At 39.9% G+C, this 18328-nt stretch overlaps 1 protein-coding gene across 2 annotated transcripts in view; it reads left to right on the top strand.

Moving 5' to 3' along the window:
* The window catches only part of DNAJC27 (DnaJ heat shock protein family (Hsp40) member C27), a 31764-nt gene extending 14167 nt beyond the window's left edge, over window positions 1-17597 (top strand). The window contains exons 4-7 of one of the 2 annotated variants that reach the window (XM_055326929.1): window positions 4046-4210; window positions 4841-4963; window positions 10511-10671; window positions 13698-17597. In XM_055326929.1, coding sequence (XP_055182904.1) covers window positions 4046-4210; window positions 4841-4963; window positions 10511-10671; window positions 13698-13830 — 582 coding nt within the window. In that variant the 3' untranslated portion in view covers window positions 13831-17597. The remainder of the gene's footprint in view (window positions 1-4045; window positions 4211-4840; window positions 4964-10510; window positions 10672-13697) is intronic. The other variant, XM_055326930.1, reaches the window with a different exon arrangement.
* Window positions 17598-18328: the final 731 nt, after the last annotated feature.

The following is an 18328-nucleotide window of genomic DNA, read 5'->3' as shown; positions in this document are numbered from 1 at the left end:
CCACTTCTGAAGTACTGTTTTTCTGAATAGCTGTGATTTTTCCCTTTTTTTCAAATATTTACTTGTCTATAGATCAAACCCTCCTTTTTGACAAGACCAAAGCCATCTCCTCCCTAAGCTTCAAACTGACCAAAGTATACTTTTGCTTGGCACACACCTGGTGAAGCACCCATAGCCATTCTCATGATCCCTGGCTTCCCCTCATCCTGGAGGCCTGTCCTCCATTGAAGCTACTACTGTCATCCATCCTTTTGACAGATTTACCCAAAGGCCCTACTGAGAAAGGACAGTCTGCTTAACATGTGAGACAGCACTCTCAGAGGACAGTGTCAAAGAGAGGACAGCAAGGGAATGCTGGACCTGTATCTTAACAGCAATCTTGCTTCCACTGATGCACACATCATTCTGGGGCTTGCTGGTATGAATTAGACAGTCTATAGAAAATTCTTGAGGCCCGAATCATATTTTTTATTTATTTATTCATGAAAGACACACAGAGAGAGTCAGAGACATAGGCAGTGAGAGAAGCAGGGTCCCTGCAAGGGTGGGACTCAATCCCAGAACCCCAGGATCACGACCTGAGCCAAAGGCAGATGTTCAACCACTGAGCCACCCAGGCGCCCCAAGGCCCAAGTGACATTAAAGTAACAGCTTTCTTTCTTTTTTTTTTTTTTTTAAGTAACAGCTTTCTCTGATCTACAAGCTAGAAAGTTTGCCTTTCCCTTAGCATCCTATTTAATTAAACTTTGGATGCAGCAAGACTTCCAGGACTAACTCTGAGAGCTGTTTGGGAGCCAAGAATAAGAGAGCTGTGGGGGACTCCACTGAGGCTTCTCCTTTGACTTTTTCATTTTACAGATGAGGAAATTAAGCTGGTGATAAAACCACTTAGTCAAGATTACAGAGGTAACTAGTTGCTGAAACCCAGACTTGAACTTGAGGCAGTTGAAAGAGAAATCCATGGAGCTTGCCTAAATCTCTATTTACACACAAATCTCCCTTTGGATAGCATAATTTGCATTTTGAAATTCTTTCTTTTCCCTTTTGGCCTCTACTTACATTCTCTACTTTCAGCTCTTCTTGATTTAAAATATCTAAAATAGGGATCCCTGGGTGGCGCAGTGGTTTCGCGCTTGCCTTTGGCCCAGGGCGCGATCCTGGAGATCCGGGATCGAATCCCACATCGGGCTCCCGGTGCATGGAGCCTGCTTCTCCCTCTGCCTCTGTCTCTGCCTCTCTCTCTCTCTCTGTGACTATCATAAATAAATTAATTAAAAAAAAAATAAAATATCTAAAATACTTAGACCTGCTAGGCCCTATTGGCAACACAAAGATGGATACAAGATACATGCCTTCACGTTGCTTGCAGTCTACTGGGGAAGGCAGCTGTATATGCTACCAACTATAAAACCAGACAGGAAGTGATATGAGCACTACTAGAAGCACAAAGGCTGTGGAATTCCTGGAATATGGATATTAAATTGTGTTTGGAAGGAGTTGGGGGTTAGATGGTGAGGGGTGGGGGCAGAAAAACCAGGAAAGATATGGTGTCATAGCTAAACTTGAAAGATTAAAGATAAAGAGGTGTTTGTTTACAGATGGAACTAGAGAGGCAAAGGGCAGGTTTAGGGAATGAGAGATTATCCAGTTTGAAATAACAGGAGGTAGGAGGATAAGGCTGGGAAGCTGGTGGAAGGCTGATCAGAAACTGTCAACACCAGTGAAAAGAATTTGAACTTTAGGATGTTGGCAGTAGGAAAACACCAAAGAATTTTTGAACCAGGGCTTTAAAAAGATAAATATGCAATGTGTATAATGTTGCTGGGGAGGTTACTTAGAAAATTCTTGCAGTAGTAGTCAAGAGATAGTGTAATGTTGGGACGTGGAAATAGAAAGAAGTGCCAGGTGCAGGAAACCTAGCAGAGGTAGCTCCTACAGGATTATTTGTACCTGCTGAGTGAAAAGGGAGAGGAAAGCAAAGCAGCAAAGGTTAACACTAGTCTTTCAATCCACCTGACTCAGAGAATGGTGTGCTCCAATGTGAGACAAGATCCCATCAAAATCCCAGAGGAGAACTCAGGCAACACCCTTTTTGAACTTGGCCACAGTAACCGGAGAAGGACAAACAGTGTATGTTCTCATTCATTTGGGGAATATGAATAATAGTGAAAGGGAATATAAGGGAAGGGAGAAGAAATGTGTGGGAAATATCAGAAAGGGAGACAGAACATAAAGACTTCTAACTCTGGGAAATGAACTAGGGGTGGTGGAAGGGGAGGAGGGCGGGGGGTGGGGGTGAATGGGTGACGGGCACGGAGGGGTACACTTGACAGGATGAGCACTGGGTGTTATTCTGTATGTTGGTAAATTGAACACCAATAAAATTAATTAAAAAAAAAAAGAAGTTCAAGGAATGGAAAAGACTAGGAAGGAATAAGCTGGAAGGTTTCCTATTGTACATACTGGATTTGAGATTCCAGCAGGACATTCAGCTGGGAGAGTCTAGAGCTAACTGAAAATGCAGGTCTGGAAGCACAGATGAAAAGGCTCACTTTAGAGATTCTCACAGTTGAAACTATGCAGGTGATAACGTTGTTTGAGTTGGAAGAAAGGATTGAAAAAGAAAGATTGAGGGCCCAGGATGGGATTTGGGGAATTATGGTGGCCAGCTGGAGTGGAAACAATGGAGAAAGGAGAAGTTGGTAAAAGACTAGTCAAGAACCTGGAGAATATGGTATATGGGGGCCAAGGCAGTTAAGTTGCAAGAAAGAGGGGAGAGGCTGGTTTTCACTACTGCAGGTGGGCTAAGGACCTTAGGGACTGAGAGGAGAAGACCCCTGCTGTTCATCACTTTAAATTCTTTCTGATTAAAAAAAAATAAAAAATAAAAAATAAATTCTTTCTGATTTAGTTGGTTTTAATTTAGGTGATAGCTTCTTCTGTTTCTACAAATTGATAGGCTTTTGCATTCTTGGCCCAGGCATCTGTCTATGCTCAGAAACCTAAATTTCATACCTGATGTGTGTAAGATGTCTTCATTTCTTACTACAGACTGGTATAGTTGTGTACATACTGGAATTCTATGGGAAGAATGAGTAACATGTGTCCTCTATCTCTTACTGGAATTTTGGCCTAAAACCCTGAGTGTGTCAGTGTTATTCTGCATTCACTTGGCCTGTCATTGCCTCTGCTACTTTCGTGTGCCCTGTACTTCATGCTGCCTCTTCCTAGAATTATAGATATGTACCAGAAGCAAGTTGCTATTTCTAGCAAAAATATCAAAGGAGGACAATTAGAGAAGGAGTGCGAAGAAGGAAGGCAGAAGGTGCAAATATACATTGTTTTGCAGGCACCATCTAGGTGCTTTGCCTTCATTATCTCATGTAATCCTCAGTCACCCCCTGAAGTAAGTAGTACTATCCCCATTTTACAGATGAAAACACTGAGATGCAGAGAGGTTAAGTGACTTGCCCAAGATCACACAACTAGTAAGTAAATGTGAACCCAGATCTGTGTGACTCCAGAGCCATCACACTGAGGCTCTGAGTTCAGAGCTCTGAAGTTGGTGTGCAGACATAAGAGTTAGAGAAACTCTGCCTAGCATCCTGGGGAACCCAGCTTTGGGCTGTGGTATATAAATGGCTGTATCTGTTGCTGATGCTTGTGTTATTTTTGCCTTAAGTTCTTCAGAATTGTTCACTTACCCTCTGGTTCTTCCTGAGAAGAGCTTCACTCTATAGAATTTGTGTTATTTTAAGGTCTACTAACGAGAAATAAAGATTGATTGCCTCTGGGGAGTAGAGCTGGAGGTGAGAAGGGGTGGGGCAGGAAGCTGTTGTTTTCATCACAAGACCTTGTACTAGTAGGGTTTTTTAAATCATGTTACTTTGATTTTATACGAAGTCCTTTAATGACCAGTAGATATTGAGATACAATAGCAAATACTATGTATATACAAGAGAACATGCTTTGTTTCATTAATGACTGTGAGGTATATTACAAAATCACAAAACTGCAATTTGTGCATCTGTTCTTTTATTTGAAGGTTCGTAATGAGTTTTACAAGGATACACAGGGTGTAATACTGGTCTATGATGTTGGGCAGAAAGACTCCTTTGATGCTCTTGATGCGTGGCTAGCAGAGATGAAACAAGATCTTGGACCTCACGGAAACATGGAAAATATTGTATTTGCAGTGTGTGCCAACAAGGTAACTGCTTTGGAAATGGTATGCTTGACTTTCTAGATTCATTATGGGAAGAGTGCAGCTCTGAGTTTTGGGGAACAAATGAAAAGAAGCCCTTATTCTATAATATAGTAATCAACAGCTTTTCAAAACATACATCCCTAGAACATAAAGAATAAAAACAAAAACTCCCATGTGTCAGGATAGTTATCCACTTTTTTTTCTGGTGCCTTACATGGGGAAGAATATTGGTGACTGAGCAGGAGAGTCACCGACTAATAATTACACCGACCTCATTAGAAAAGGGACAATAATTAGGTGCAGCATGGATTACAGAAAGGTATGAGAAGTATACTGTGGCCCCTGGAGCATGGGAGATATTATGAAGCTAATTTTCAGAGAGGTATGGAGCAGTTTTCTTAAAGGATAAAGTGTGGGAGCAGGCACTTGTCATTTTGCCACAGGAAATCAGTCTATGTTCAACATTGGCAATTTTTTTGATCCTTTTGGTCCTGATAATTGTATGTATATACTGGCATTCATTTAAGAGTAGTTTTTGCCTCAGTAAAGGATTGATGAAGACTTCACTGGACCTATGCTAGTGAATCAAGTTTGGAGTCTTCTCTCTGCCCACCCCCCAAATTTTTATTTCAGATTGACTGTACCAAGCACCGCTGTGTAGATGAAAGTGAAGGGCGTCTGTGGGCCGAAAGTAAAGGGTTCCTGTACTTTGAAACTTCAGCACAAACTGGAGAAGGAATCAATGAGATGTTCCAGGTAAGCTAGCATTGTTTAGTTTGTTACAAGGCTGACCATGCCAAATTTTAGTTTAAATTATGAGAAGCAGAAATATAATAGGAGTTGCTCATTAAAGCAACTCTTTTTAGAAGCTGGTGAGAAAAAGAGTAAGAGAGAGGGAGAGAGAGTGAGTGTGTGTGTGTGTGTGTGTGTGTGTGTGTGTGTGTGTGTGTGTGTGATATCTGCCTACAGTGTACAAGACCTGGCTGATCATCAGAATTACTTTGGGAAATTCTTCAAAACACAGATTTCTGGGCTCCAGACCTACTGGAAGCTTAGTGCTGTGATAGAACTTAGGAATCTATATTTTGAAAAAGCTTTTCAGGTGATTTTGATGACCATCAAGTTTAACAATAGTTACTATATACTTACAGTAGGAACAAAGGTTTTCTTTAAAACTACCTTTGATTAATGATATTATAGGAGAATGGCATTGCAGAGTCTAGCCAGTCACATAAAAATAAAACACCAAGTAGGCAATGGAAGGATGTACTCATATTGGAACTGAATGGATGGTGATTTTTAAAAATTATTAATCTTGAATATTTTTAAGGGAACAAGATTTATTTACTTATTTTTATTTTTATTATTTTTTAGAAGGTGAAGGGCAAAAGGAGAGGGAGAGAGAAAATCTTAAGCAGGCTCCACACCCAGCACAGAGCCAGATGTAGGCTCGATCTAACAATCCTAAGATCATGACCTGAACCAAAATCAAGAATTGAATACTTAACCAACTGAAACACCTGGGTGCCCAGAATAACGTTTTTTTTTTTCCTTAAGATTTATTTATTTATTTGAGAGAGAGAGAAAAAGAGAGCACAAACTAGAGGGTACAGGGACAGGGAGAGAGAAAAACTCAAGTGGACTCCACATTGAGCATGGAGCCTCATGTGGAGCTCGATCTCATGAACCTGAGATCATGACCCTAGCTGAAACCAAGATTTGAATGTTTAGCCAACTGCACCACCCAGGCGCCCCCAGAACAAGGCTTTTTTAAAACAATAAATTATAAAGTGAAGTCAACTCTTAATTACAGATACATTTGGAAGTAAGTGGTGGCATGAATTATGCATTTTTTTCTTATGAATATATCTGATATTTTGGGAATTTTTAGCATTTCAAATAATGTAGCTATACTATAAAGAGTTGTTCTTAATTATTGAGTGGGATTTTATTTAATCTTTTATGCTAAATTTCTTTCTCTTAAAATGTCACCGCCCCTACTAGAAGACAGGTTTCATCCTTGGCTGACAGGCTGAATTGGGCATCAGTAGCTTCTATTTTAAGACCATAAGGTTGATGTTGGCTTGCCACACTTTCTGTTCTACTGAGTACATGAACCTGTGTGAGTTTGTGCCTATTTATGTGCAATAATGATACTTAATCATTTGAATAGTGTTTTACAATTCTGGAAAAGTTTACATGTTTCATCTCATTTGAGACTTACTGTGTGTGGCAGGTTTTATTCTCATTTCAGATGTTATAACATCTAATAGTAGTAAAATGACTTGTCCAAAGGGTATAAATAATGCTTGTTGACAATTAAATTTCTTTCAGCACATTAAAGTGCTGGTCTATTCTCTTCTGGTCTCTGTTGCAACTCATGAGATGTTACCACCTATTCTTACTCTTACTCTTTTGTGCATAATGTGTTGGGATTCTTTTCCCCCTCTGCCCACTTTCAAGAGTTTTCCTTTATCTTTGGCTTTCAGCTTTGGACTATGTGACTGGATGTGGTTCTCTTTATATTTATCCTGCTTGGTGTTGTTGAGTTTCTCAGATTTGCTAGACAGGTGTTTTCCACCATTATTTGTTTAAAAAGTTTTTGGCTCTATTTTCACTCTTTTCCTTCCTGGACTCCAGTTACATGTATATTAGGCTGTTTGATTTTTGTCCCACAGTCCTTGAGACTGTGTTATTTTTCTTTCCCTTTTCTCTGTTTTTCAGATTCCATAGTCTCTGTTGATCTGACTTTCAACTGCTGTTAAATCCACTGAGTGAATTTTTCACTTCAGTACTTTTCAGTCCTAGAATTTGCATTTGATTTTCTTGTATAATTCCCAGTTCACTGCTGAGATTCTCTTCTGTTCACTTATTAAGACTATATTTTCCTTTATCTCTTTGAAACATTTATAGTAGCTACTCTAAAGTCTGTCTGGTAAGTCTGATATCTGAACCATCTTGGGTCCAGTTTCTATTGACAGCTTTTTTTCCCCTATGTATAGATCACATTTTCTTGTTTCTTTTTTTTTTTTTTTAAGATTTTATTTATTAAAAAAAAAGATTTTATTTATTTATTCATGAGAGAGAGAGAGAGGCAGAGAGGCAGAGACACAGGGAGAGGGAGAAGCAGGCTCCATGCAAGGAGCCTGACATGGGACTTGTTCCCGGGTCTCCAGGATCACACCCTGGGCTGAAGGCACTGGGTTGAGCCACCTGGGCTGCCCACATTTTCTTGTTTCTTTGTATGAGTAGTGATTTTTGATTAAACACCAGACATGGTGGATAATACGTTGTAGAGGCTCTAGATTCTTTATTTTCCTCAGCAGAATATTGGTTCTTGTTTCAGCAGGCAGTCAGTTACTGGCAGATCATATTGAATTTGTGTGGGCTTGTTTTTTGCCTTAATAGCAAGGATCTGAACGAAGCTCAAAGTGTTGCCCAAGCTTTTCTAACATGGCAGAATTCAGCCTTCAGATTCTGTCTCCTTCTCAGATCTTGTCGGCTCTTGGTTTTAGATTTTGTTAAGATGAGTCTACTACCAAACCACAGTCTTTCCATGATGTCTCAGCTAGATACGGGGGTGCTAATGAGGTAGTAAGGCAACCTCTGCACTCTGGCAAGGTCAAACTATAGTGTTTCCATTATACCTCTTTGGGAAGACCTCTAGTATATTGGTTCTATTCTCAATCCCATAATAGCTATTACCTGGTAAGCCTCAGGTGATCTCATCCTGTGTCTGTAGAGCCTGACCTCAGCTACAAATTAGTAGGGAACCCTTGAGGACATGGACTTCTGGGGCCCAACTCTGCCTAGTTGCTTCCTCTCCAATGCCCTGCTCTGCAGATTCTAACCACTTCGGTATCTTTAACCTCTGATTTCTGTCTCTTCAATTCAGTGGGACTTTGGGACTGCTCAGACAAGAAATGGATTCCAGGTAGAAAGCCAAGTGGCAGTGTTGCACTTGCTATTGTCCACTACCTGAAAATAGTTGCTTCGTATATTTGTCCATTTTTGTAGTTTATGGCAGGCGTTCTAGTCCCATCTAGTGCCCATCACTCCATCATGGCTGGAACTCAGACGTACAATGTAAATAGACTTTTGACGTCAATTCTACTGTACCATATAATATGCCACAGCTGGCCTTCTATGACCATGGGTGTTATGAGTGAATACTTGCCCTCAGAAATCTGGGGGCATTTTTTTTAAACTTTTATTTTATTATTTATGATAGTCACAGAGAGAGAGAGAGAAGCAGAGACACAGGCAGAGGGAGAAGCAGGCTCCATGCACCAGAAGCCCGACGTGGGATTCGATCCCGGATCTCCAGGATCGCGCCCTGGACCAAAGGCAGGCGCTAAACCACTGCGCCACCCAGGGATCCCTCTGGGGGCATTTTTATTTTAGTTTAACTTATAAACTGGAAGAAAACCTTACTGACAGAGAGCATAAGCAAACATCTGTGAACTGTTCATGGCTTTTAGGTTGCTTTTATCCTTTCAGATGAATCTTGGGCAGCACTAATAAATTAGTCTGTTTTTTATAAAGCTAACAAGGAATATAATAAAACTATTATGTGAGCAAACACTTAGAAGTAGTACTTTCCTGGTGGCTCAATTTAATATTTTGTTTCCTATATACTTATAGATACTTTATGTCAGAAAGGAGCTTAGTTTTGTCTTACTCACATTGTGAATGGAGAGTAAGATAGACTAAATCACATCAACTCTTGTTTTGGTATCTAGTGGCTTTTCCTTTGACACCCTTCTCACAAATCAAGTCCTCTTGTTTAGGTTGCCAAATCTATTAGCTATTACTGGAGATGAGAAGTCTAAGAGAAATATAAAAACTGGAGATAAGGAGAAGTCTAAGAGAAATATAAAATTTTTAGATAACAACAGGAACTATGGAAATATCTGAAAAAGAAGAGGAAGAGATTTAAATAAGAGTTGGAGGGAAGAGATGTGTTCATTGGAAAGCAATATAGTATATTAATTAGTATTTTGAACAAAGGGAATCTAAAAAGTGTACAGAGTATGAAATATAAACAAAATAAAAAAAGTTTTCATTTCGAAAAACATCAAAAAGTAGTCAAAGAATCTGAACAATTTACAGAAAATGGAAAAGTACTAAGCATATGAAGACACTCAACCTCACTTATAATTAAAGAACTCAAATCCAAACTATGTACTACACATTGGCTTGGCAAAAGTGAAGCTATAGGGCAGCCCCAATGGCGCAGCAATTTAGCACCACCCGCAGCCCGCGGTGTGATCCTGGGGACCCTGGATTGAGTCCCACGTCGGGCTCCCTGCATGGAGCCTGCTTCTCCCTCTGCCTGTTCCTCTGCCCCCCTCCCCGTCTGTGTCTCTATGAATAAATAAAATCTTAAAAAAAAAAAGTGAAGCTGTACAATAATGCCCCATAGTGACAAGGGTATAGAGAAATAGCACTGTCAGACACTGTGATGGGAGTTTAGTTTTTTTTTTTAATGAAAGATATTGAAATAAAAAATTAAAATGCTTCACACTGTTATTTAGTACTTCTCCTTTTAGGGATTTATCCTAAAGCAGTATCTCCACAACTGTGCAGATGTGTATACACACACACACACACACACACACAGTATTCATTAAAGTACTGTGTGTAGTAGCAAAACCTGGAAACAATTGACTTGTTAAATAAATAAAGATACAGTCACACAGTGAAATACTGAAGTCATGAAAAAGGATGAAGAAAGTGTCTATATGTACTCTCCAGAGAGAAGAGTCCAAGATGTATTTTTTTAAAGATTTTATTTTTTTAAAGTAATCTCTGTACCCAGTGTGGAGCTCAAACCACAACCCCAAGATCAAGAATTACACACTTTACTGACTAGAACAGCCAGGCACCCCTGTATTTTTATGTGAAAAAAATGCAAGGATCTAAGCAGTATGTTTAATCAGCTTTCTTGTATGTCAGTGTTTAGTGTGTAGATGAATGTACTGGTATTCTGATAGAAAATCTTTCTGGAAAGATGCTCAAAAAATATTAACAATGGTTACTTCAAGGAGAGGAACTTGAGAGACAATTTTCATTTTATACTTTATTTACTATTTGAATTTTTCTAACTGTGCATCTATTACCTTTTAACCTCTAGTGTGATTATTTCAGAGGAGGATTATTATGAGCCATTTAAATTTTATTCCTTATGCTTTATGGTGAATTTTAAGTTATTGGAATATATCAAAATTCTTTAAGTTATGCTTAAGAGGAATTCCTATTTTCATAAAATCAGTTCTATTCTGGGATGGTTTCTTTTTGCAGACCTTTTATGTGTCCATAGTTGATTTATGTGAAAACGGCGGGAAACGTCCAATCACTAATAGCAGTGCTAGTTTCACCAAAGAACAAGCAGACACCATTCGCAGAATTCGAAACAGTAAAGACAGTTGGGATATGCTGGGAGTCAAACCTGGGGCCTCAAGGTAAGCAACACCTAGGATATTAGTGCTGAGTTCTATCCTGGAGAAAAACTCAGTTGTCAACATCGTAGTCTGATAGATCTTCTTATAATTGGCTGGAAATATGAAGATGTGTGGAAATGCACTAGATTATGTAATAACTCTTCTGCAGTGAATTAACTGAATACCAAAGAAACAAAATAGAGGGCACAGTTGCCTGATGTGAAGAACTATGTAGTGTGTTGCATAAATACTTTCTGATATGGTGTGTTCTGCTTTTGTCTGTGTTGAATAAGAGACTTGAAGCAAATGTAACTTTAAAAAAATACCTTACAAAAGAGAATTCTTAAATCATAGAATTTTAGAAGAGGAAAATAATGTTAGCAGTTTTTCCAAACACTTCATTTTATAGGTGAGAAAACTGGGATTCAGTGAGACTAAACACATGTTCAAGGACATTAGGAGTTAGTGGTACAATTGGTTTTTGACCTTGAACACTGTGTGTCTGCCTGGCTCTATGTCTTTCTACAGCCCTCAGAATCCTGCTAGGTTCACATCTGTGTATGAATTTATGTTAAATGGTTTTATTTTTAGCCAAAAGAAATATTTGGGAGGAAGAGGAATACAATCACTATTCTTTGTTGCTTGTGCGAGAATAAATCCTTGTTCGGTATGGTTATGTAACTTTTAACAATAGAACACTTCTGTTACTGTACATATTATGATTTTTATTGTAATTATAAGGGTTCTCAGATCTTTTTATTTTGCCCCATAACTTTCCTTCCCATCCTTCTCCCTTTCTACTTTGTCACCTTGGTTCCCACAAAAAAAAAAGTGCATGTTGAAATCCCTTGTCAGTACCAGTGGCATTAAGTTTCTTTTTTCCATTTGGGTCACACAGCCCACCTCAAGCCCAGAAAGAAAGAGGGCAGGGGAAGAGTAAAACAGTTACTGGTCACCTCGACCTGCCAGACCTAACAGAGGAGGCTTTAAACACATGAACAGTTTGGATGATCTCATGTATATAGCACAATTAATTGGTATCTTTTAAATGTCCTTTTGGAGTTCCATAGTCTCATTCTAAAGTCTTCTGTTTCACCTCCAAGGGAGATTGGCTGTAAAATTAAGAAACTTTACTTATTAGTTAACTTAGAACAGTATTTATTAAGGAAAAAGAAACCTTGGGTTCCTTACATACTATGTTAATTGGAATCTATCCAAAATGTACGGGACCTCCATAAGTTCTATATCACTGACCAATATAAACATGTGTTTCTTTTAGCTCCATTTCTCTGGGTCTATCAGATTAATTCTACTTGGCAGTGAGAACATTTAGCAGAACCTAAAGACAGTTTTTTAAAGTTATAAAGAGTTTAAATGTTTGTTCAGTGCTCCGTTTACTGTTCTTGAACTTTAAGAAAATTTTCATCTTCAGCAGAATTAATATATTTGTTATTTTGTTAAATGTATTTGTGAATGTATGTGTTATTTTGGAGAAGAATTCTGGCAATTTGAGTATCTTCAGAGAGGGAGAATATGATTTTTGTTAGTTAATATCAAAATTATCTATGTAAAAAAGCCCCATGCATGTTTTAAAACAAGAGAATTCAGGATTTATCTAAGAGCAGAAAGCAGAAAAAGCCTTAGAACACATACCCCAAACCAAGGACAGCTGTGAACATGGCCTTGTGACCTCAGTCTTTCCAAATGGGCACTCAAGAATTTTCATCACTGCAAGACAATCAAAGACCACCTCTCTAATTCAGAGAGCTAAATAGAAATTCTTCTGAGAAAACATAAAGGAGAAAAGCTAGGGCATTTGGGAAGGCACCATATCCAGGCTTGTAGGATAATTGGAACCCTGAATTACGAAAAGAAGGTAGGAAATAAAACTATCTAGTAAGGACAGAGCTAAACCTGACTAGAAGAGGAGCTGGGTATTTAGAAACATGTGGTGGCCTGACACCAGAGGACTATGAAGAGCAGGGAGAGGGGCAGATGGTCTTCAGGCTCCTCCCCAGCCAGTCCTTGCTTGTTGAAGAGCTCAGAAGCCTGAAGACCCCTCATGGAGCTCTTCTGGGCTTTGGGAAGCACTCGCTGTCCTGCCTTCTTTCCTCTCTGGGTAATGTTCCCTTCTCTTTTGTTTCTTCTTTGGTCTTAGGAGCTCGCTGGAGCTCTCAGGTTCCCCCATTTGCAGCATCCCTTTCTTGATCATTGGTGTCACCATCTTCCCTGAGCGTCAGAGTCCCTATGACCCTGGAACTTATTTCAGCCCCTTTTCTTCCATCTCTTCTACCTGTATATCCGGTTCATCACCTGTTTCTGCCGATTCTTTTTCTATATTATCTCTTATCTTCCCTTATTTGTCTCCACAAACACCTTAATCCAAACTGTTGTGCTTGGCTTATTGTAACAACCTCCTCTCTGTCTCCTAACTTCAAGAGACAGCTTTCTGAGCACCTTTTTTGTCATGAAATGCCTACTGATGTCATTGTTTATCAAATCCACTTTTTTGTGATTGTTTGGATTTCAAGGCCCTTCTCTTACTGACCCCTGCTTCCTGGCCAACTTTGTTTTTGTTACCCACCCCCACCAGCAGTGTCCTCATGGAACTTCATGCCATGGCATGCTGTTCCTAATTCCTAGCCTCTGCCGGCTCTCTCCCAGTTGCTCTGTGTTTCCCCACTTGTGCCAGAACCCCACTCTAGAGGCCTACCCTGATCACCCTGTGCCCTCATCGCTTCACAGCACAGTTTGCTGGGTGCCTGCTCCATGCCAAGGACCTTTTCACAGATCATTCTTTTACCAGGCATTTCCTTGGTGTTTCAATACTTGCTTCACTTTGAATTTCTTTTTCTACTTGTATGTAACATATAATGTATTTGTTTATTGTGTGTTTCTGAGTCTTTTAGTCCCACTTGTGAGAAAATGTAATAATGATTTGGGAGATGCTTACTGTGAGAGATATGATGTAAGTCCAGACAGCCAAACTGCAGTGGGTGGGGGCTGACCCTATTGCTGACACATGGAGCTTGGCTTCTTTCTTGTAGGGATGAAGTCAATAAAGCCTATCGGAAACTCGCTGTGCTGCTTCATCCTGACAAGTGCGTGGCACCTGGTAGTGAAGATGCCTTCAAAGCGGTTGTGAATGCCCGGACAGCCCTCCTGAAAAACATCAAGTAGGAAGTAAGAGAAAAAGACAAATGCGGGCCTCAAGTATGAATGGACTGTCCCTAGAAGTGAAATAACCAACATGGACTTTTTTTCTCCACAGAAATCTTACTGCTTTTTTCTCTCGTGTTGTCATTTGTAAATTAGAAATTCAGGTGCCTGTTATCATTTCACAGAGTGGTGTCAAGAACCAAGCGCCACTTGTATGTATAGTTCATTTCCTATTTCTAAATAATCTGAATTTTTTTCCTCCTTCATTCGTAAGCTCTGTAGTGATAGCATCCCTCACGTGCTTCACTCAGGAAAATCCAGGTTTCTGGAGGGAGGAAGGGGGACAAGAAGACCCCTTTGCTTTGCTTTTCCTTTTTTTTTTTTAAGTTCATTGGAGAAGGAAACAACAAAGACAGAAGGAAACAATATCAAAACCCGCAAAAGTTTGGTGGGACCTCACAAGCAAGTTGCTTTTTTTTTTTTACGAGTTCCTTAAGTAATATTTGAATCATCGATCAATCCATAATTAATGAACTCTTGACAGCCCTTTGGAAGTTTGTGAATTGAGGCAGTTCCAAATAGAGTAGCCCTTGTAGGACATGCACTCTGTCCCCTTCTCCAGCCACCAGGGGAGAGACAGGCTAGTCCTAGGAAGGAAAAGGCAGGGGCAACCAAGAGTTCTGGGAACACTGGCTATTGCTAGTCTTGCCCCTGGATCAGAGGCCTTTCTTTAGCATAGAACCAGGTGCTGGTAGTGGTAGGGAGCATCGTGCACCTAGGAAGCAGGAATTGGACCCCAAAACAGAATTGCTTGCAGGTTACAGAAGCATGTGTGTGCACATCCCCAGAGGGCAAGATCAGAGGCAAGGCCTAAGGGCACAGCCAACCTGGCTTGGGCTTGTGTGATACCCCTAGGAGAGCCTGTGTATGAGGCTTGTGCCTTTTTTCATTTCTGCACAGTTTGCCATAGATAGGTAGGAAAGATAGGGTTACTCCTATGAGCCGGGCCTCTTTTTCACTTCCTTATCTGCATTAGTTCCCTCTTCTTCCTCTTTTCTTCTCTTATTATTATTATTTTTTTAATATACCACATCTGTCATTTTTCTCTTACTGAGTCCCTGGCTTTTGGCCACTGCCTCTTCCATCCTCTCTTACAAGCCCTGGTTGACCAGAGACAGTATGGATCCTTTGAGTGTTGGTGGAAGGAGAGATCTTAAGGCCTAAGTGGAAAGAATCTCTAATTTCTGCTTGGGCTTCATATTTCTAAATAGTAATATTTTTAAACTATAGATTATGAAAGCTAATTTTACATAGAAAAATATGTTCTCTTGCCATAGTCTCCTCCTCAGTATCCAAGGAATGGTTGAAGATGAAGTATATGAGGACTGACCATTCTTCCAGAGCTTTCAGAACTGGTCTTGCTGTTTGACCCATTATATTGTCAGTCTCAGTACATTGCTCCTACTTTTAGCTGCACTAATTAGGCTTTGAGGTACATCAAATGTTACTGTATGTGAATTTTAAACAGCTATCTCATATTTATCACCACATAGCATTCGCCTTCTACCCAAGAAAAGCCATGTTAATTTGATTTAATTCCAGCCCTCTGCAGTCTGCTGGATTCTTCTCTCCAAAGCAGCTTCCCTTTGTGTGGCTGCACTTGGGCTGCATTGAGCTTGTTGTCAGGAAATCAGAGCATTGTGTTCTACTATGACTTCTCATCTTGGTGGTATTGAAAATGCTTCTTTTTTATGAATTGATTCTGATATATGATTTCCTAGGAATTGTCCTCTGGACTTTTAATTTTAAATAGCTTCTGGGACTACAGAACACCAACCCAAAGTTCTTCTGAATTTAAATTTTGCTTAAGGCCTTCATCATGCCTAAAGTAATTAAATGTAGATCTATTCTTGCAACAGAACTAGAGTCAGAAAAAAACGAGGGATTGTGCATGGTAGTGTCAGTCCAAATTGACATGGTAGGTCACTGAGTATGTGGCTCTGTATAAAGCCTGTGCCAGTTTTCATCACTGTTACTAAAGACCAGATTGGTCATCTTATTCAACTACATTGTGCAGATGAGCAGTTATAACAGAGAGTTCTTTAGTGCTTCCATTCCTATATAATGAGTGACTTGTTGAAATTTAGCCTGATCTTCATTCTTAGGTCTTGGAACCCAGTTCCCAGCACCTCCTTTATTAATGTTAAGGTCGGCCATGAACTACTTCATTTATGTAGAAGAAGGAAAAAAAAAAGTTCAGCTTCACGGCCCTAGAATTTGTCTGAGTGCCATAATCCTTGCACAGAATATTAAGGGATAATAAAGCATGATTTGCAATGCAAAGTCTTTTGGTACTAACTTCATACAAAACTTTGTAGACCTCTGTGTATTAGTTTAAATTATCGGTGCAAATATATGTACTTTGTAGTTCAACTTTATGAAATTCCTTCAGCCAGTTAGGATTTCAGAATATGTTGGTGAGAGTAACAATTAGCAGAACCATTCCATTCACTAAAAAAAAATTGATGGAGAATCTTGTTTTTCAGAAAAGAATTAAAAAGTTTGCACAGTTCTTTTGAAAGAAAGCCATTACTTCCATGTCTGAGTCACCAAGAATGAACAGTTTGAAAGTTTGTTAGAAATCCCTCGAGGCATTTCCACCTAATTGCCCATCCTACCTAAGCACTTTAAAATACACCCTCCTTTTCCCCCTCTGTTCCCCTGTGTGGCTTCTTTTGAATTGACATTCTCAGCTATCAGCAGTCTTCCTAATTCCGCTTTGTCATTTCATATTATCACGAACACGTGTCCTTGGCCCTGTTAGCCTGTGAACATGAAAGTCTAGGCCTGGAGTAGTGTGCTGCTACCCAGGATAAATTGCTATAATCCTAGAGTGGCACGCTGTCCTTTAGGGCTTACACTTACCTCAGGAAACGTACTCTAGTGTGTTCTCATGCATCAAATTCTCAACTGGTAAATAATTTCTTTGTACCCATAAACTGGTACCTAATTCACTGCTAGTTAAAAGAGCCATAGATAAGGCAGCTAAATTTCTGAAAGAAAGCCAGAGTAAGCGGCCCCTGTAAACCCTGAATCAGTTAACAGTAGCTGTTCCTCAGAGAACAGCAACAAAATCTCGAGGGGGTGGGAGGTGTTTCAGGCCCAAGTTAGAAAGGGTGCAGCAGTGTACAGATTGCCCCTGACAGCGCCCTTCTCAAAGGTAATTTCTGTAGGCGCCGGGATGTCACTCCCTTCTCCACTGCACTCCATCTAGCTGCCAACATTTCTGTAAAACTCTTGAAAATGAGTTTAGCTGCAGAATAGAGCTCCCTACCTTCCATTGCAAGTTTTGCAAAGTGAAGAAAGGCTCATACTTCTCATATTTGGTATTAGCACAATTGTAAGACGGCCAATAACGTTTGTGCGTTGGTTATTCCATTAAACCTTTCTGGGAAAGACAAAAGCTTAAATTTGTGATGTGGGTAAGTTAGATTGTGTCTAACAAGCAGTGCAATATTCAGCTGTGCCAGAAAGGCCCTGGTGGTGAAAGGACTTGTTGGCAGGCTGGACGGTTTGGGTTAGTGTCCTGCATTGATTTCCTGTGGGGCACGTGTCCCCTTTGACTGTGAATGCAAAGTATCTAAAGAAACCCTTCGCTCTTACGAGGTAATTTACATATTTGCTTCTGTTGAAATAACTGAAAATGTTAAATCTAACAGTTGTTTATGTCTTGTATAGAGAGTGTCATATGTATTTAAGTTGTGTATTTTTATAAAATAAAGCCAAAACTCAAACACTGGTCTGTGGGCTGCACTTATTTGTTGAGACCTTGGTCTTCAATGTAAAATGGACTTGTCTAGGAGCAGCCCAGTCCCTCACCAACTGAGACCTTACAGAGAACATCTTGCTTGAGTTTCCGGGTGGTAAATTTTAGGAAATTTTATTATCAGTCCATCAGGCAATTCTAAACTTAGTAAGTTGTTATGAAAGCATTTTGATCTCTTAAAGAAAGATGCTAATATTGTGTTTGCCTTTTTAATTCAGATGAAACTGTTACCATCCTATTTTAATAATGCAGCGCTCACTCAGCTGGATAGCTTACTAACTCAGTTAACTGGTTCCTGGAAAAAAGAATCCTTAAGTAACAGATTGTTGTGAACCCAGAATTTGGAAAGGAAAGTCTTGTAGGGCCAACCTACAGAGGCAGTGTATCTCTGAAGCCTTCAAACAAGAGCTGGAATTTTCATTATGAACTATGTATGTTGTCACCTAAGAATGCCCACCACTCTTTTGGGGAACTGTTCTACCCCCTGTATCCTGCTAGCATGCTTTCAAGAGGAGCTGCCAGATTCTCCTCTAAGCCACCCTGGCTCCCTAGCCACCCAGATTGGTCCATGAGATGGGAATGTCACCCAAGCTGAACCAATGGGCATCCTTCTCTGGGATCTTTCCAATTGGAGCTAGGAAAACCACCTTCCTCTCAGGAGAGTAAGATTGGATAAGTCCTGTTGATACTGGC

Source organism: Nyctereutes procyonoides, unplaced genomic scaffold (assembly GCF_905146905.1).
Source record: "Nyctereutes procyonoides isolate TBG_1078 unplaced genomic scaffold, NYPRO_anot_genome, whole genome shotgun sequence".
Lineage (NCBI taxonomy): Eukaryota > Metazoa > Chordata > Mammalia > Carnivora > Canidae > Nyctereutes > Nyctereutes procyonoides.
This window is presented reverse-complemented; position numbering and strand designations above follow the sequence as displayed.